Raw genomic sequence first — 18,681 nt, forward strand, 5'->3', positions numbered from 1 at the left:
GTGAACACCCTGGGCGCTGTGGTCACCCCGAAAGGGAGGACCTTGAATTGATAATGCTGATTCTGAATGGTGAATCTGAGGTATTTTCTGTGTGATGGATGTAGTGGGATGTGAAAATATGCATCCTTTAGATCCAAGGTTGCGAGGAAGTCTCCCTGATTGAGCAACGGAAGAACCTGCTGCAGCGTCAGCATGTGAAAATGTTCTGAGAGAATATACTGGTTTAGGGGTCTGAGGTCCAGTATGGGTCTGAGGGACCCGTCCTTCTTCGGGATTAAGAAGTACAGGGAGTACACTCCTGTGCCTTCTTCCTCCACCGGCACGTGCTCGATTGCCCCTTTTTGCAGCATGACGAGTACCTCCTGCTGCAATAAGTGCAAATGCTCTGTGGACATAGGACGGTGTTTTGGTGGAAAGTTGGGTGGAGTGGATGTTAACTCCAGACAATAACCGTACTGGATACGTTTTCTGCCCCACCTGTCTGTGGTGATGGATTTCCAGACTGGCAGGAACTGCTGAAGTCTCCCCCCCCCCCCCCCCCCGACAGGTGTTGTATGGTCGGGGGGCAGTGACAGGGCGTCACTGTTTGTTGGTGGCAGAGGAGCGGGAGTTGTTGTTTCCACGACCTCTGCCCTTGGTGCTGTTGCCCCGACAGCCGCTTATACTCTGCTTGGTGTAAGAGGACTGCGCCCCACCTTTAGTGAATTGCGTTTGCTGGGACATCTGGCCTCTGGAAACACCTCTATTGCTTGAGCGACGAAAAGTATTGCCCCGAAACTGTTGGGACTGGAGAGCCCCCATGGACTTTGTAGTTTCGGTATCCTTCTTTATTTTTTCCAGGGTGGTATCCACCTCAGGACCAAATAATCTATCAGGGTTTACAGGCTGATTGAGGATGGTGGTTTGTATCTCCGGCTTGAACCCGGAGATTCTGAGCCAGGCCTGACGTCGCAACATGACACTTGTGTTAATGGCCCTTGCCGCGGTGTCCGCCACGTCCAGTGCACATTTAATAGAAGCGTTGGAGATGAGCTTCCCTTCTTGAATGAGCATCTCCGCTGCCTCTTTATACTGATCTGGTAGATGTTATAACAGGGTCTCTTGTGTATCATAGTGTGCCCTGTCATATCTGGCCAAGAGTGCCTGAGTGTTTGAAATACGCCAGATAGTGGCCGCTTGAGCCGCCACCCTCTTCCCTGATGCTTCTAGCACTTTAGACTCCTTGTCAGGGGGAGGAGCATCACCAGTGGTCTGTGAATTTGCCCTCTTCCGGGAATTAGAAACAACCAGAGAGTCCAATGGCAACTGGCCCTTGATGTAGGTAGGGTCGCCAGGTGCCGGCTTATACTTTTTTTCAATCCTAGGGTTGATTACCCTGGCACGTGTGGGTTCTTTAACAATGTCCGCAGCATGTTTTAGAACCCCTTTTAACATTAAGAGAGTTTTGACAGTCTTTTCTGCTGTGGAAAAGGTATCAAAGAGGAAGTCCACTTCAATAGGGTAGCATGCAGCTGGACGTCATGGTTTTTAGCCGCCCTCTCAATTATAGCATTAAATGCTGCAGAATCCTCAGTAGGAGAGGTTTTGACATTGTACACCTGAGTGTCCTGGGCAGTCTGCTGATCCCCTGGGTCCCCTGCATCTGCCCAAGAGTCCTGGTGATCCTCAGGATCAGTGTTGGCAGGGAAGTTATACTCCTCATCATCACCTTCCCCAGCCTCCACATCTGAATAAGTGGGTGAGGGTGTAGCAACTGTTCGATTCCGTGGAGCAATTGGCTCAACCAGAACCGGGGAATCCGTAGAAGGCTTTTTGCGCTTCAAAGGAATTGTGTAGGACTCCATAGGCTGTGCCGCCGTGATCTTTCTCTTGTAGAGGGTAAGTTTACAGGTGTCGGCGTCGATAAAGTGTTCCGACTGCTCCTCCATCAGGGGTTGTCGATGCTTCGAGCTCCCAAGTGGCTGAGAAGGCTTCGACCCCGTAGACACCTGCACGGGCGCGTCGTCGACCGGCTTTGGTGCGAACGCCTTCGGTGCCACCTTCGGCGGTAACGTGAACAGGAGTGGCGCCGAGGACTTTGGCGGTTTGGCAACTTGCTTCGGGGTGGAAGCATCCTTCGGATCGACCGCAGAAGCCTTGTTCCTGATGCGTTGCAATGAGTCCGACACCTGCTTTGTGAAGGATGCGGACGGTTTCGTCGACCCGACAAACGTCCTCGGTCCACCAGCGTTTGCAGACTCGAGCGTCGATGCCTTGGCTATCTCCGGCCGATGCGCGGGATCAGCCCTCTTAGGTGCGCCGTGTTCTTCAACTGTGTCGACGGCCTTCGGCGCCGACGGCTTCGGGTCGGCGGCCTTGACAATTGGTTTCGGCGCCCCAGTCTTCGGCTTGACGCCCTTGAGCGATTTGGGCTCGACGCCCTTGACCGACTTCGGCTCTACGCCCTTGGTCGACTTCACCGGGTCGACAGCCTTCTTCGGCTTCGGCTGCCTCGACATGTCGGAAGACGAGGAGGCGGCCAGAGGGACAGACGTCTTCTGTTTCGACGGCGTCTCTATCACTTTCGTTTTCGTCGACACCGAAGCTTTCACTTTTGGTTTCGTTTTGACCAACAGCGGCTCCGTAGAAGTGTCCGTAGCCGGGCCCGTGGATCTGGGTGTAAGGTCTTGGGTAAGGCCATGTGGCGATCCCTCGACCTGAGCCTTAGTTATTGTTCGAACGGGGCATAGCTCGTCGCCTGAGCTATCTTCCGTGGCCCCATAGGCCTCATTGTCGTCTCCTACCTCGTCGACGACTTCTTCTGTATCGAGCATTTCGACGTCTGCGCCGTAGTTGTAGTCGATCTCCTCCGCTGGAGTTGAAATCGGCACTTGTTCTTCTGGCTCGTCTGCTTCTTCCCTCTCGAAGATGTCCACCGGTGCCGGGGCCGACTGCTGGGCCTCCTGGCGCGCCACGCGCCGAAGTCGAATCGTCTTCTTGGATCGAAAACGGGAACAAGCCATACAGTTGACTTCATCGTGATCCGGCGAGAGGCACTTGTTGCACACCGGGTGGACGTCGATGTGGGGATACTTCGATCCGCACACGGGACATTTCTTGAACGGGCTCCGTTCCATGATGTCGTCGAAAGTCTGGTTGCGTTGACTGGGCCTCGAGCACCGAAGAGCCACGCGACTCTTCTGGACGTCCGACTCGGGAACTGAACCGGAACAGAGCTGGGCACCGAACGCAAGACAATACCGACGCTATAGGAAAAGGCCTTCGGGCCTTAAGAAAAGTCTATATCGATTCCGAACTGGAGATATCGAATATACACCCGAACCCAATGGCGGAAAAAAACAATCTGGGGATGGAGTCGATGCCCATGCGCACTGTAGTCCAGGGGAGGAGCCACCTATCTCGTGATACTTCGAAGACTCTTCCAGGACAACAATGTGCAATCATCCGGACCCAACACTAGGCGGCGATCTATGCTATAGATATGAATTCAGCAGCCCACATGCCTCGAACTTATTGTTGCCTGACAATTCTGGAGTTTTAAGACTACCTTTAGTATTAATGGAATTAGAGGAAAGGAGTAGAATAATATCTTTGACAACTTCATCAAAAGGGAGTGGCCCAGAGAACACGAACCTGGAAGCAAAGTCTTAGCATGATTTATTCTGAGATGCAAAAACAATTTTTGGACAGCCCAACTCTTCAAAGATTCTTTGTAGAACACCACTGTCTAGAATCCATTTGTGGCTTTCTTCGTAACACCTGCTTATGAAATCTCCTCGTCAGGTTAGAATTCCGGGCAAGTGAACTAAATTTACTGACAGGCCCCACGTCCAGCTCTTCTGCGTCTCTATTTCTATCTTGTGCCTCCGTGTTTGCTGAATTATGGACTGATATTGTGTTGTCTGCTTGAATGATAATGTTGTTCAACATCAGAAATAGTTGGAAGGCATCAAGAGCCGTGTGGATTACTCTGTGTTCCAAGAAACTGATGTGATGCTGATGCTCCTTCCTTGAACAAAACACATGGCCCACACAGAGGTCCTAGGTAGGCTCCCCACCTATTATTTTCCCTGTCAGGAGGAGCTGATTTTTCAGGGACAGGGTCAGGTCTGTTTTTTATCACTGCAATAACAGCATCTGGCTTTGGATCTGCTTTTACGAACTCAAGGTCCGGTCGAAGTGTCTTGTACTCCTTTATCAGACAGGGAATTTCTTTCACTGTGGTTGGTGTGAAGAATTTCTCTGACAATTCCAGTAAGACTGGTACGAGGTAATAGAGGTCTTGGAGATGCTTGGGGTTAACGAGTCTCCATTATGATGGACATCAATGTTTGTGGTTTTTCTGTAGATATGTTTAGATCTGACACTGAAGATGGTGATATCGTCCATCTAGGAGCCTCTTGAAGGTGAGCCAGCGTGAGATATAGGAGCATAGGACAACTTTGGTCTCCCATCATCTGAGCGTGAATGAAAAGTGAAGGAGACTCATCTGTGCTTCCTTGGCGTACGTGGGGAGCCTAAATCCCTCATGGAAGATTTATTAGTTTTAGGAAGAATACTGCCCATTGGGAGTCAAAAGCAATTTTCTTATGGGTAACAAAAGTTTTAAACTGACAGGTACGTGTTACTCTCCCCTGAGGCGGAAAGCCGGGGGTTCTACTATCTGTCCCTTTTGCCAGAAGCGCGCTGATATTGCGGTAATTTTAAAGTGTTGTAAATATTTTAATGGTTGCAATTTTAAATTACCTGTGCACAATCAGTCCTCTCGAGTGCAAGATTTACTTTGCACCGAGGCGTGCTTCACTCACCCCCTCATCCCGGCGTGGCAGATTGCGGGCTGACGACGCGGGACAGGGGCGCCATCTTGGAGGGAGAAAGGGTTGGCAGTCCAGTGGCAGGACGCCTCCCGCCCTCCCGGATACTTAAGGAGCCGTGTCCTTAAGCTCAGTGTACGTGTTACTCTCCCCTGAGGCGGAAAGCCGGGGGTTCTACTATCTGTCCCTTTTGCCAGAAGCGCGCTGATATTGCGGTAATTTTAAAGTGTTGTAAATATTTTAATGGTTGCAATTTTAAATTACCTGTGCACAATCAGTCCTCTCGAGTGCAAGATTTACTTTGCACCGAGGCGTGCTTCACTCACCCCCTCATCCCGGCGTGGCCGATTGCGGGCTGACGACGCGGGACAGGGGCGCCATCTTGGAGGGAGAAAGGGTTGGCGGTCCAGTGGCAGGACGCCTCCCACCCTCCTCGGCAGGATATAAAATAATGGGGTTATTCCGTCCGCGCAGCGGGCGGGCGCAGCGGGCGCGCCGGCGGCGCGCCAAACGCAAGACCGTCTGCGCCCGTCCGCGCCGGACACGGGCCTAGGGCCACCCCCCCTGGCTCTGCCAAGCTCATCCGCCTCCCACCCTATACACACTCTATGCTAATCGATTTGTGTCCACAACCAAAGGAAGGATGTATCAGACACAGTTTGGACTCCTTATCGTCTACCACTATTTTAAACTGCAAACACTGTCAAGCTGCCATCCCCTCCTAAACAAACCGATGGGAAGCGACATTCAAAATCAGACAATACAAAAACCCATTATTGCTCTTATTAATGTTCGCTCCTTGGCTAAACATAGGCAAGAAATGGCTGATCTAATATTAGACAGGAATATTGATATAATGTTCCTGACAAGAGACCTGGATTTTATTTTTATTTATTTTGAAAGTTTTATATAGCGCGAACAAGATCTTCGCAGATATCAGAGCGCTTTACAGAGGAGGGGAGCATATATACATAGATACATCAATAGTGTTAAAAGTACAGTGAGGTGATATCATAAACAATCAAGTACGACAATTTCAAAGTCGAACAAAAATGCAAAGGGTTCGAACAAGTAGTACAGATCAGTATCGAGTCTTTGAAGTTGATCCCCAGTAGTGGTTCAAGTGTATTTAGCCATGAGGATCGCTTTTACTTCTTTCTTGAAAAGTATGGTAGATGGGATGAGCCTGGTTTCAGGGGGGAGTGAGTTCCAAATCCTGGGAGCCATTCCTGAGAAAGAGCGTTTATACGTTTTTTCCTTGCGGAATCTTTTAGGCTTTAGCAAAAGATTGTTTGTGCCTCTAGTGTTTCTGGAGCCTCCAGAAATCGTCAGCTTCTGAGCGAGGTATCTAGGTGAGCTCAGGTGGACAGCCTTGTGCGCCAAACAAGCAATTTTCAGGTGTATTCTGGCTTCAAAAGGCAGCCAGTTCAGGGATTTGAAGTCAGGGGAAATGTGTGAGTGTTTTTTTGATCCAGTGATAAGTCTCGCTGCAGCGTTTAAAGAGGCTCTTATGGGTGCCGTAGTAGCTAGGGGGAGACCGCAGAGGGCGGTGCTGCCATATTCTATTCGAGGTATGACTAGTGATTGTACAGCAGTTTGGAAGTCTTTGGCTGGCAGGAAGGGTTTAAGTTTCCTAAGGGTGTTGATTTGGTAGTTCGCTCCCTTAGTTGCTTTGTTGATGTGTTCCTGCATGCTGAGATTGGTGTCAAGTGTTATGCCCAAAGATTTCGCTGAGTCCACGATGGTGGGTTGAACATTGAGTGCCGTTAGGTGTTTAAGCCACATTTGTGCGGTAGTGATCTTTGCGGGAGGTGAAATCAGAAGGAACTCTGTTTTAAGGGCATTGAGTTTGAGATGATTAGCGGCCAGCCAGGATTGGGTGCTTCTGATCGTTGAGTTCAAGAGCGTGATGTCTTTGGGTGATTGTAGTTTGAGATAAAGTTGGGTGTCATCAGCATACATGTGGAAGTGTACATTGGATTCTTGTAGCAAGGTGGTGAGAGGTTCCATAACTAGGTTGAACAAAGTTGGGGATAGGGAGGATCCTTGTGGTACGCCTAGCGATGCAGGTCTTGGCGCGGACATCAAGTTGTTGCTCTTGAATTTCTGCGACCTGTTATGCAGAAAGGACGTGAACCATTTGAGCACAGTTACAGATAGGCCCATTCTTGTGTTTAATAGTTCGAGTAAATTCTCATGTTTGACGGTGTCAAATGCGGAGGAGAGATCAAGGAGGATGAGGAGGCAGGTATCGTTATGATCTAGGATTTGAAGGGCGTCGTCAATTATGTGAGTCATAGCAGTTTCAGTACTGTGATTTGCTCGGAAGCCTGATTGATGAGAGTTGAGGAGATCAAACTGAGTAATGTGTTTAGTCAATTGTATTTGTGCGCATTTTTCCAGCAGTTTGGCAAGAGTCGGAATGTTGGTAATGGGACGGTAGTTGTTTAGGTCAGAGGGGTCGGCTGTAGGTTTCTTTAGCAAGGGTGTGACTTGTCCAACTTTGAGGGAGTCGGGAATGGTTCCTTGTTGAAGTGAGCTGTTAAGGATTTTAGTCCAGAGTGGTTGGAGCGACGGGGTAAGGACTTTAACAGCGTTAGCAGGAAGGGGGTCCGTGAGGTGATTGGATGGTTTCAGAGTGCTGAGCAGTCTGCCAATTTCTTCTTCCGTGTAGGTGACAAAGGTTGACCAAGTGGCATTGTTTTTTGGTTTAGTGGGTGCTATGCAGTGGGTTTTGGGATAGAGGCTTGCGTCCATGAGGAGATCATTCTTTATGTTGTCAGTTTTTTGGTTAAAGAAAGAGGCGAAGTCTTCGCAGGAGGGAGCTTCGCACATAGTGTTGAGAGGTTGGGGTTGTTCTTTGGATTGTGTTCGGATAAGCTCAAACAGCTTTCTCGGACGATTTTTGGCTTGGTCGAGCTGATGGCTGAAGAAGTCTGATTTTGAGCGTTTTATTTTCCTGAAGTAGGCATTTCTCTTTTTCTTCAGGGTTTTTAGGTTCAGTGCAGAGGGAGCTGATCTCCAGGTGCGCTCTGCCATTCGCATGGCGCGTCTATCGTCATTGAGACTCCCGTGGTACCAGGGATTGGAAATTTTTGCAGAGGCTTTTTTTTAGCTGCAAGGGTGCGACTTCATTAATTATTGAGGTCATAGTGTTAAGATAGTGATCAGTCAAGGATTGGACGTCCTTAACGCCAGTAGGAGGAAGCAGTAAGTTGCAGCTGTTGGGGGGCAGAGAGTTTGAGTTTAGTTTTTTCATGTCTCTTTTCCAGACTTTGGGCCTGGCGGATTGAACAGGGTTAAATTTAACTTTTTCATTGATGAAGAATGTGATAATATGATGGTCTGACCAGTCACAGGGTTGGATAGATTAGAGTTGGATAGAGGCCTCTTTGGAGATGATAAGGTCGAGGGTAGAGCCTTTCTCGTGTGTCGGACTGTTGCAAATTTGAGTGAGGTCAAGGGCGTTAAGGAAATTCTTCAGACCTTTTACCACCGCATCATTATGATCGTTCCAGTGGAGGTTGAAGTCACCAAGGTATATTTGTGTGAGTTGTCGCCCGGAGTTGGTTGAGATCATATCCATGATTTGTTGGGAGAAGGTAAGGTTGTCGCCGGGTGGATGGTAAACGCCGTGAAGAGTGCAGATCGGTTTGCCCTCACTGATAATATCGAGGCTAATATCGATGGATAAAACATCGGATCCGGATCTTGTGATAGCCGTTCCAAAAGGATTTAAAGCCTACAGACAGGACAGAATAGGCAAAAGAGGAGGTGGAATAGCTATAATAGCCCGGACACTTTTAAAATACGCACCACGACAATACCTACCACGACATGTGAGGCGTTTCAATACGATATTTACCTGTCCCCTACTTATAACTTCAGAGGCATTCTATTATATAGACGACCCGAGACTCGGTCGGGATTTCTTATAGAAATTGCCACTATCTTAGAATCCCTTGCAACCGAGAAATCAATAACACTGTTAGGAGATTATAACTTCCACCTAGACAGTTCTGAAGATAAAGACACCATGGCCCTTCAGTCAGAAATGGAGGTTTGTGGCCTATCACAGTTGGTGATGGGACCTACCCATAATGCAGGGCATACTTTAGATGGTATATTTACCAATTTACAAAATCTATCAATAACCGACGTCCTCCCTATGACTTGGACAGACCATCACTTGATACTAGGCACTATAAAAATTAGCGAGGTACCCTTTCCTAAACCTCCCCCCTTGAGACAGGAATCTTTCAAAGTATGCAAAGACATCAGCATTCCTAATCTCCGAGTATCACTTGATAATTCTAAACCCATTTTGTCTACTGAGCCACAGACCGCAACAAAACAATACCAAGACTGGCTGGTCCATGCCACCAATAAACTAGTACCAATCAAGCAAATGTCTAAAAACAGAAATTCTCCTTCAGCACCCTGATATACAGAGGAACTCAGAATACATAAACAGCTTTGTAGAAATAAAGAAAGGAATTGGAGGAAAAATTATGATGAGGAAAGCAAAGATAGGTACAAGAAGCTTTTAACTCAGTATAAACTTCTGATCATGGAAGCCAAAAAAAATATTACAAGGAGCAAATTGAGAGCTGCAATAACTCTAATAAAAAGCTCTATGATATAACCAAACAACTTGCAGGAGGAACTCCTAATCTGAATCCCCCAGTTTCACAAAGTTTTTGTGACGCAATAGCCTCCTACTTTTTTACTAAAGTAAATTATATCTTCTCTTCATTTACCTCCTCTGATAAACAAAACCATGATGATATAATTAGGCCACATACTAATAAAACGTTTTCGCAGTTTGCGGAAATCTCAGAAAATCAAACCCAGGATATCATCAATTCCATTAAATCCGGCTCAGCACTGGACCCTTGTCCCTTGAAAACCCTACGCCCATTAATGGATACATTGATTCCAGTTATAACCCAGATCTGCAACTTAATGTTCCGAACTGGAATCTTCCCCATTTCTCTAAAAAAAAACTTATTGAAGCCACTCTTGAAAAAATCTGGCCTAGATAAAACGGAGTTAAAAAACTACAGGCCCATAGCTAACCTCCCATTTCTAGCCAAAGTGGCAGAAAAAGCCATGAACATTCAACTTGCGGAATTTATCGAGCAAAACCAACTGCTCGATGAAACTCAATTTGGATTCCGCAAGTTTCATGGAACAGAAACGGCGCTTATTAAAGCAGCGATGACATCCGACTAATCCGAGATCAAGGGGGTTCAGCACTATTGGTGCTTCTAGACCTATCGGCCGCTTTCGACACGGTCGACCACAAGATTTTGGTTGACCGTGTCGAGGGGATGGGCGTACGGGGCCTAGCCAAGAATCTACTGGCATCGTTTCTGGCGGATAGATCTCAGGCAGTCGCCTTGGGACAATTCGAGTCAACAGAGTTGTCCTTGCCATGTGGGGTACCTCAAGGTTCATCCCTTAGTCCGACACTTTTTAATATCTACGTGTCGGACCTCGCTAAAACCATCAAAGCGCATGGGATGAACCTTACCTCATATGCGGACGACACCCAGTTGATTCTGACCGTCAGAAATGATGGGGAAACAGTAGCGGAGAGTTTTAAGGCAGGAATGATGGCTATCGGACGGTGGATGTCAGGAAGCCGCTTAAAACTGAATTCTGAAAAAACCGAAGTGGTAACTTTCGGTCACCTGAGCCCAAGTTGGTCCTCGGCATGGTGGCCACTATCCTTTGGAGCCCTGCCTAAACCAACTTCTAAGGTGAGGAACCTAGGTGTCATCTTTGATGATAACTTGAACTTTGTGGCTCATGCCAACCAGACGACCTCGGTGGCATTTTACAAATTACGCCTGGTAAAAAAGATCCTGCCATTTCTCCCCGAATCTGTAGGCAGGACATTAGTAAGCGCCCTTGTCCTGTCTGCACTAGACTATTGCAATGGCTTGTTTGCCAATGCCCAAATCAGGGTCATCAAAAAAATTCAGTTAGTACAGAACGCTGCGGCCAGGCTTTTCTCGGGTGCCCCCAGATTTAAACCAATAACTAACACCTTGAGAGATCTTCACTGGCTCCCAGTAAGGAACAGAATAAAGTTCAAGACCTTGTGTATTGTGTATAAATCCTTGCACCAACAAGCCCCACAGTTTCTGAGAGACCACCTCACGCCATATCATCCTCCTCGGCCACTCCGTTCTGCTAAGATGAACGATCTGGTAGTACCACGTACTAAATTAGTTAACTGGGGAGATAGACGTTTCCTGGTGGCTGCTCCGAAATTATGGAATACACTTCCCCAATCCATTAGATCCAGCCCAAATCTTCTGTCATTCAGAAAACATCTGAAAACATGGTTGTTTAATCTCTAAAGTCTAGAAGCCAAAGTTAGGAGAGTCTGCAGAGTACAGCGCCGAGACGCCTGCGGGCAATTGTTCGCGCTATATTAAATGCCAAAAATAAATAAATAAATAAGAAGGTTTGCAAACAGTCTAACCACTGGCAATCGCTTGGGGTAGTATTTCAACCCACCATGATGGAATGAGAAATGCTTTAAAAGAAAAGTTTCTTTCACACAAGACTTTGCATTTAGCACATGGCTGGAGATATTCAGCATTTACATAAACAATGAAGATGTCACGGAAGATTTTAGCTCAGGTATATACTTCAAACATATGTGGTAGCCTAGACAACATGCCACGATTATTGAATGTTGAAAATTAAATACATAATGGTAAAGTAAAAAAACAAAACTGAAAAATAATGTGGTGTAGTTAAAAAAAAAAATATATACTTTACTCTGAACAGAGTTAAATGTGATGTCATACTCGACCCTGCTATGCAAGAGAAGTCTACTTAATGAAATTAAACAAATCAAAATAAAAAGGGGATTACGTCCCTTAACATCCTATATGGATCGTTTGTACTAAATAGAGGGGCTTCCTTTTTCTGCACACCTTAGTAGCTATAAGGCCATGGTAGGTTCAAATAACTACCGCTTAACCTTCTCATGAGTATGAACTTCTTAAAACGGAACATTTGACTTAAGGATGCAAGGTTTTCTGTCTGATGACTCAGCCATTTCATTATCAGATTCAATGCTTTTAAAAGATAATGTTATCTGTGATTTTTCTATTTGCTTATCAAGGATTGCAGCTGTTGTGACTATCAATAAATCAATCAGTAAATTTGTAGAGCGCGCTACTCACCCGTTAGGGTCTCAAGGCGCTGGGGGTGGGGGTGGGGGGGGTGCTGCTACTGCTCGAAGAGCCAGGTCTTGAGGTGTTTCCTGAAGCTGAGGTGGTTCTGGTTCAGTCGTAGGTGTGTGGGGAGGGCGTTCCAGGTCTTAGCTGCTAGGTAGGAGAATGACCTTCCGGTGGTAGCTCTGCGGATCCGTGGGATGGTGGAACGGAGCTGGCGGGTGGGGGTGTAGAAAGTGAGTCGGCTGTTGAGGTATTCCGGGCCTCTGTTGTGGAGTGCTTTGTGTGCGTGGGTGAGCAATCTGAAGGTGATCCTTTTGCTGACGGGGAGCCAGTGAAGATTCTTCAGGTGGGTTGAGATGTGGCTGTGGCAGGGGATGTTGAGGATGAGTCGTGCGGAGGCGTTTTGTATGCGCTGGAGACGGTTCTGGAGTTTGGCGGTTGTTCCGGCGTAGAGGGTGTTCCCGTAGTCCAGTCGGCTGGTGACGAGAGCTTGTGTGATCGTTTTTCTGGTTTCGGTGGGGATCCAGCAGAAGATATTCCGGAGCATGCGCAGGGTGTTGAAGCATGAGGATGATACGGCGTTGACTTGTTTGGTCATGGTGAGCGAGGAGTCCAGGATGAAACCCAGGTTGCGTGTGTGGTCCGTGGGTGTCCTCATCCTCCTTACAATAATGAAACTTTTCAAATTACACTTCAGCTCCACCTATGAAGTTTCAGAAAAACCAAAGGCCGAAAATAATTGTAGTTGCTAGCGTTGTTAGTCTTTCAACCCACACAAACATTTACATTATAAGTAAGCAAGCATGCGAACTAGCAATGAGGTATGCTGAGGCCTTAAATTGCAGACCCAAGTTAATGGCTGCCTGTCAAGAAACTGCTAGCAGTGTGATGAGGATGGTAACTGGGAGAAGGGACTCGAGTGGTGTGGCGCACGGGGAGGCATTACTGGCGACACTGATGTAAGAAGGGACTGCGTCAAAAACTAGTACGCAGTATGAACGTTAAACGCATGGGAGGTGGTGGTGAAGATAGTGATGTCCCCTATTTTCTAGATCACTATACGTCATTTGGTTACAACTCTTTAGGAACATCAAAACAATGTGTCTGTAACACAATGGATCGCTGACTGCTGCTGCGCACTGGGTGGTATATACATGGGTGATCCTCATAGACGCACAAGAATTTGGCATCAGGAGAGTCCAATTCTTGCTGTATACGGAATTGGCTCGAAAATTTAGAGAAACATGGCGAGAATTTCCTGGAGCCCCTCTCGTGATGTCGCAACGGACGTGCTGTTGGAGATGAAGGTTGATAACCCTTATGTTTAAGGCTCTGAAAGAAGACTCCCATGAAGGAGAGAGAGTTGTGGTAGACAGATCTAGGAGAACAGTTGACGGACACGGAGTTGAATGTGACTCTTTCGCTGGTAAAAGAGGTGTTCAGCCATGCAGGTTTCCCACTGGTACACTTTTTATCTTTTCCCCTGTACCTATATGTCCACCCACAACCCAAACTGTCCAAAATATATAGATCTAGATCTACGAGGGGCCCTAGATGCGGGAAGCATGAGTCGCACATGATATGGACCTATATCAAGAATATTAGATACTGCCACCAGATAGTGCATGGGTTGACAGTGATCTTCCACAAACAAATTAGCGCTACTATGAAGCATTGCATATTAGACACCATACATACATCTAAAGACCTGAAAATGCAGCATGGGTTTGTTTTGTTTGGATTGGTTTTTGAAAAGAGACGGGTGGCAATAAACTGGATTAAATCAAGAGTACTGACCATAGACTCCTGGGAACGAGATCTGACCGGGTGAAGATTAGAGGATGAACTTCGGATGTGTCACACTAGTACAGATGAAAGGTTTGTAGACAACGTAGTCCATGGCCCTTTCTCAATACAGGAGGTGGGATGGTGACGACAGGAATGAAGACTCACACAGGGTGCCAGAAGGAGAATGTGTACAGCTACTACAATCCAGACTGATAAAGCTGAACATGATTGGAGCGGGAGGGGCACTTTTTTGTGTATTATGAATATATAGTTCTGGATACTCATGTCACTGATAATGTTAGCACTGCGGTCCTGCTGGAGAAGTGGATTGCAGATAGGAGAGTGGAGGGGATCGATGGTAAACTACTGTATTAACTGTATACCAAAGGCACAGCAATGTAGGCATAATTGTGAACTCTGGACAGAATCCTGGGTCTGTAATGTTTCTGTTCTTGTATTGCAAAATAAAAAAGAAAATACAAATTCTAATACATTAAAAAAACTGCTAGCAAATACATCTCTCTAAACTGCACAGTGGTAAACATAGGACATCTGGTACCCTACAGAGGCACACCAGAGGCCTGGATTTCATTTTCAACCAATACTGCAGCATGTAATTTCCAAATAGGATGAAAGGCACAATACTTAGACACTGCACTTGTGTTCACTATTTATTTCTCACAATTCAGATACAACAAGCAAGGCAGAACAATCAATGTAATGAGCAATGGATAAATTGATGATGAGGATGGTTCTTACTTGGTAGATTTCTGTTACCTCAGACAGAGGGACAGGCTGGTTGAAGAGGTTGCTAGTATCCTTTTCCTGCAGCTGCTCCAACGTTTTACGAAGCAGGATGAGAAAAGGGGTCAACTGTACTTCCAGTGCCACCTGCTGAACCTTGATCTGAAATAAGATCATACAGACAGTAAGAGCGGCTTCCTTTCCATAAATGTAGGCAACTCACATGGACAGAAAAAAATGACACTAAAAAGTGACAATACTTTCCTCTAAGGAAAAACAGAATGTCCACACACAGGCCTCCCAGTATAAACAAGGAGGCACTCACTAATTTCAAGAAGGTAAAATAAAATGCTACCCACCTGTAACCATCAACTACCTTGGCAGCTTGTTTTGAATAATGTGCTCTGCACAATCCTGCCATTTAGTGTAAGCCAAGGGCAATGGCAAGTTGATATTCTTAACATCAGTTTGTCTCCAAAAATGCCCTACAGACTTATCAGCAAGTCACCCTGAAGCCAACAATGTATTCGAACTGTTCGTCCGCGTCCGTTTATATTTTATTCCCATATTGTGGTCAGTGTACCCCTGACAACACTCAAGTAACATTTCCTGTTTGCATTGTTTGCATAGAGTAAAGACACATGATGCGGGTGGACTGTTAAACAGTACTCTCACCTCAACAACAATTGGTTAGTACCATTGAAAGCATTCTGTGGGGTCCATGCAATACATGGTAGTTGTTTTCACACGTAGGATGCTTTCTGTGGGGTCAAGGCAAACCACGGCAGCTATTCTCACTTGTAGCTGTTCTCAGATTATGGTGCCTTCTGAGTGGTCAATGTAATACAGGATAGTTGTTTTCACATGTAGAAAGCCTGCTACGAGGCCAAAAGAATACATTCCAGCTAGCAGATCCATCTTTCGACTCAGTTCCACATTCATGTGCCTTAAACCTCCTGGCTTTTTTGACCAACCTGCTCTCTGGACAGATGATTAGAGACCCCATCAACTTTTCTTTAATTATCAAGTCCACACTTGGGGCACTTTTTAAACTGTGCCTCAAGAACATTGTAGTGATTGTGTTTTTAAATAAATAGGCAATATGAATATGGCATCTGTTTCAAAATTCCAAAACATTAATCTTGGATATACATCTGCACACCTAATATAACTATAGACAGTAAACACAACATTTCGTCAGTTTAAAAAACACATCGTCATTATGATGAGTCGCTCCCGGAAGAGGGGCAGCGAGTTCCATTACATCCAACAGTTTTAAAGCTTTATTGTACTTTTCAGCAGTATGTAAATCACCATTAAAAGGTAATCTATTAAGCAGTCCATACATCCTGGCTTTGAAGCTTGTTAATAGGTCTTGTATTTATTTCACAGGGTTCCCAGTTCTATACGTAGCTAGAATGTCAGAACTGGTTAATTTGAATACCCAAATGTGAATCTCCCTCTTTCCAAAGTTTGTAATATGTTGCACTGGCTTTTCCATCATAGATGATAAGTTCAATGTCCGTATTTAGTCAGCACTCCTATCATTGTCAATTTTAACAAAGGCCTGTGGCTCGTTTACCTCCCTACAGGAATGCCTCTTTTGAAATCTGCAATTACATGCATGGCAGTCTGAGACCAAGGTCATTGCATTCAGTAGAAGTAACAGTTTAAAAAAAGAAAATAACTCAATCTCGAAATACCGAACTGTCATTGTCCCCTGAGAAAGCGCAGGCAGTCAAGAGCTACCTCTTCCAGTTGAGAAAAGCATACAGCCATCTTTGCTTCCCCCACCTCATCTGGCTAAAGCCCCGAGTGCTACTACCAATTTTCACATTGAAGTTGGTATACGTTTTTCTGGTCACTCTTTGATGGATAGCCCCAGTCTGTTTGAATATTTCATTTTTAAATCTTGGCTCTTCTGCAAAAACATTTTTGCATGTTTACTTTTATTTTATTTTTAAAGATCAGGTATCCCGCACATGTGTGGGACTATGCAGTGTCTTTACTATTAATGAAGACCTCTTGTAGGAGAACCAGTCATGTTCTTAAAAAGGCTTAACAGGTGCCTTTGGATTGCAGGGGTACATCCTGAAACTAAGAGCCAAGCATGGTGCCAAGAAAAGGCCAGTGTTGAGCAAGTGGCTGGCACTAGCTGCTGCATCCCCTGCAGTGAGAATGTAAGGACTTGACATGGGGTGACACTCCACAATCTAAAACCTGGACCTTCTGCAGGTGGAGAATTACATTCTTCCTCTGGTCCTACTGTCACATGTGCTATCGAGTGCTTGGGATTTGGCTATACACCAGGTCTTAGACATATCCTCTAATGTAACTGAGATGCTTTAAGTAGGAGTTATAACACCTGGAAGTCCCAGACCCAGTCTTGATAGGGTGGAAGAAATTATTTTTGGCAGGCTTAAGGAATCACTTAAGCATTATTATTATTATTGTTATAATTTGTATTGCGCAACAGTTACCCGAAAGGGTTTCCCGGCGCATGAAATGAAGCCGTAACACGAGGGATCCTGGACAATTTATTTATCGAACAGCTAAGTTTTCGATAATTTACGAAACTTGGAATAGCTAGTTTCATTCCTAAGTGAAATCAGGAGGGAATTCCAGTATGACGGCCCTAGGTATGTGAAGGATTTCCCTCCAAGCTAGCTTGTATTTTGGGACCGCAAAGCGTCAATGGGAGGCTGATCTAAGATTTCTTGACGGGATGTAGGGTGTGGCTTGGGGCCACACCCTAGTTGGGGGCTGTTCCAGACTGGATTCTGTGCATGTGAGTGCTTTAAATTTTACTCGATTTTCTATGGTTAGCCAGTGCAGTTTCCGTCAGAAAGCAGAGATAGATTCTTTTTTAGGCACTTTGCATAAAAGGCTGACTGCTGCATTTTGGGCCATCTGTAGTCTATGCGTAATTTGTTTGTTTGAGCCCACATATAGGATGTTTCCGTAGTCAAGCCAGGAGGCGATTAGGGCGTGGACTATGGTTTTATTTGTTGTTTCTGGTAACATCCACAGATTTTTCTCAGCCACTTGATGATGGAAAAACAAGTGGCCGCGACTTTTACAGATTGGGCCTGCATGCTCAGTGTCATCAAGGAGTACGCCTAGGTTACGTACATGAGGTACAGGGGTGGGGAGAGTCCCCATTTTGTCTGGCCAATGTTGTATGCTCCAGAGGTTTTTTTGTTTACCCAATATAAGTACCTCTGTTTTTCTACTTTTAATTTAAGAAAGTTGGATTGCATCCAGGCTGCTATGTTGGTGAGTCCTGTCTTGAGTGTAGGTGTCATTAGGGTTTTGTGCAGATAATGAGAACATGATTTGAGAATCATCTGCATAGGAAAAGATTGATAGCCCTGATTTTTCTGCCAGCTCTGCCAAGGGTTTGACATAAAGGTTGAAGAGAAATGGACCTAGGATGGAGCCTTGCGGTACTCCATGTGCAAAGGAGTGTGTTTTGGAGCAGGCTTTTTGGGAAAAGACTTGGAAGGTTCTGTTTGAGAGGAAAGCATGGATCCATTTGCGAGCGACTCCAAATATACCAATTTTTCTCAGTGCGTTTAAGAGCACTGTATGGGAGATGGTGTCAAAAGTGGCGCTCGGATCAAGCAGGATGAGGGCCACTGTTTCTCCTTTATCTAAATTCTGGCGGATAGTTTCCGTGACACCTAAGAGGGTGGTTTCAGTAGAGAAACCAGCTCTAAAACCTGACTGAGAAGGGTGAAGTAAATGATTCGTGGCTACATATTGCGTCAGATGAATGTGTTTGTGTTTTTCTAAGACTTTGGACAGAGTTGGCAGCAGTGATATTGGACGGTAATTTTTAGTGACAGCGGGATCTGCATTGTTTTTTAGGTCTCGGCTAGCCGCGCGAAGCGCGTCTCCGCCGAGAACATTATGTTGGCGTGTGAGCTTCCCAGGAGACAATCCTGGCCGCGCGCATCGCCTTGGAGGCGATTCCAAACTGACACGCGCACGTGAACGAGCGCTGCGGCCAGGCGCTGTCTCCTAGGAAGCTCAAAACACCACACACACGCATGCACATACACACACAGACACACACGCCGTCGCACACATCATACACACACACACACACACGAGTGCACCGAGCCCCCCCC

At 46.0% G+C, this 18,681-nt stretch overlaps 1 protein-coding gene across 2 annotated transcripts in view; it reads right to left on the minus strand.

Annotated features, from left to right (window-relative positions):
• BRPF1 (bromodomain and PHD finger containing 1) overlaps nucleotides 1–18,681 on the minus strand; it is a 213,325-nt gene that overhangs the window by 92,712 nt on the left and 101,932 nt on the right. For both annotated transcript variants that reach the window (XM_078661854.1, XM_078661853.1), the window contains exon 7: nucleotides 14,564–14,710. In XM_078661854.1, coding sequence (XP_078517980.1) covers nucleotides 14,564–14,710 — 147 coding nt within the window. The remainder of the gene's footprint in view (nucleotides 1–14,563; nucleotides 14,711–18,681) is intronic.

This window comes from Lissotriton helveticus, chromosome 9 (genome assembly GCF_964261635.1).
Source record: "Lissotriton helveticus chromosome 9, aLisHel1.1, whole genome shotgun sequence".
Classification (NCBI taxonomy): Eukaryota; Metazoa; Chordata; class Amphibia; order Caudata; family Salamandridae; genus Lissotriton; species Lissotriton helveticus.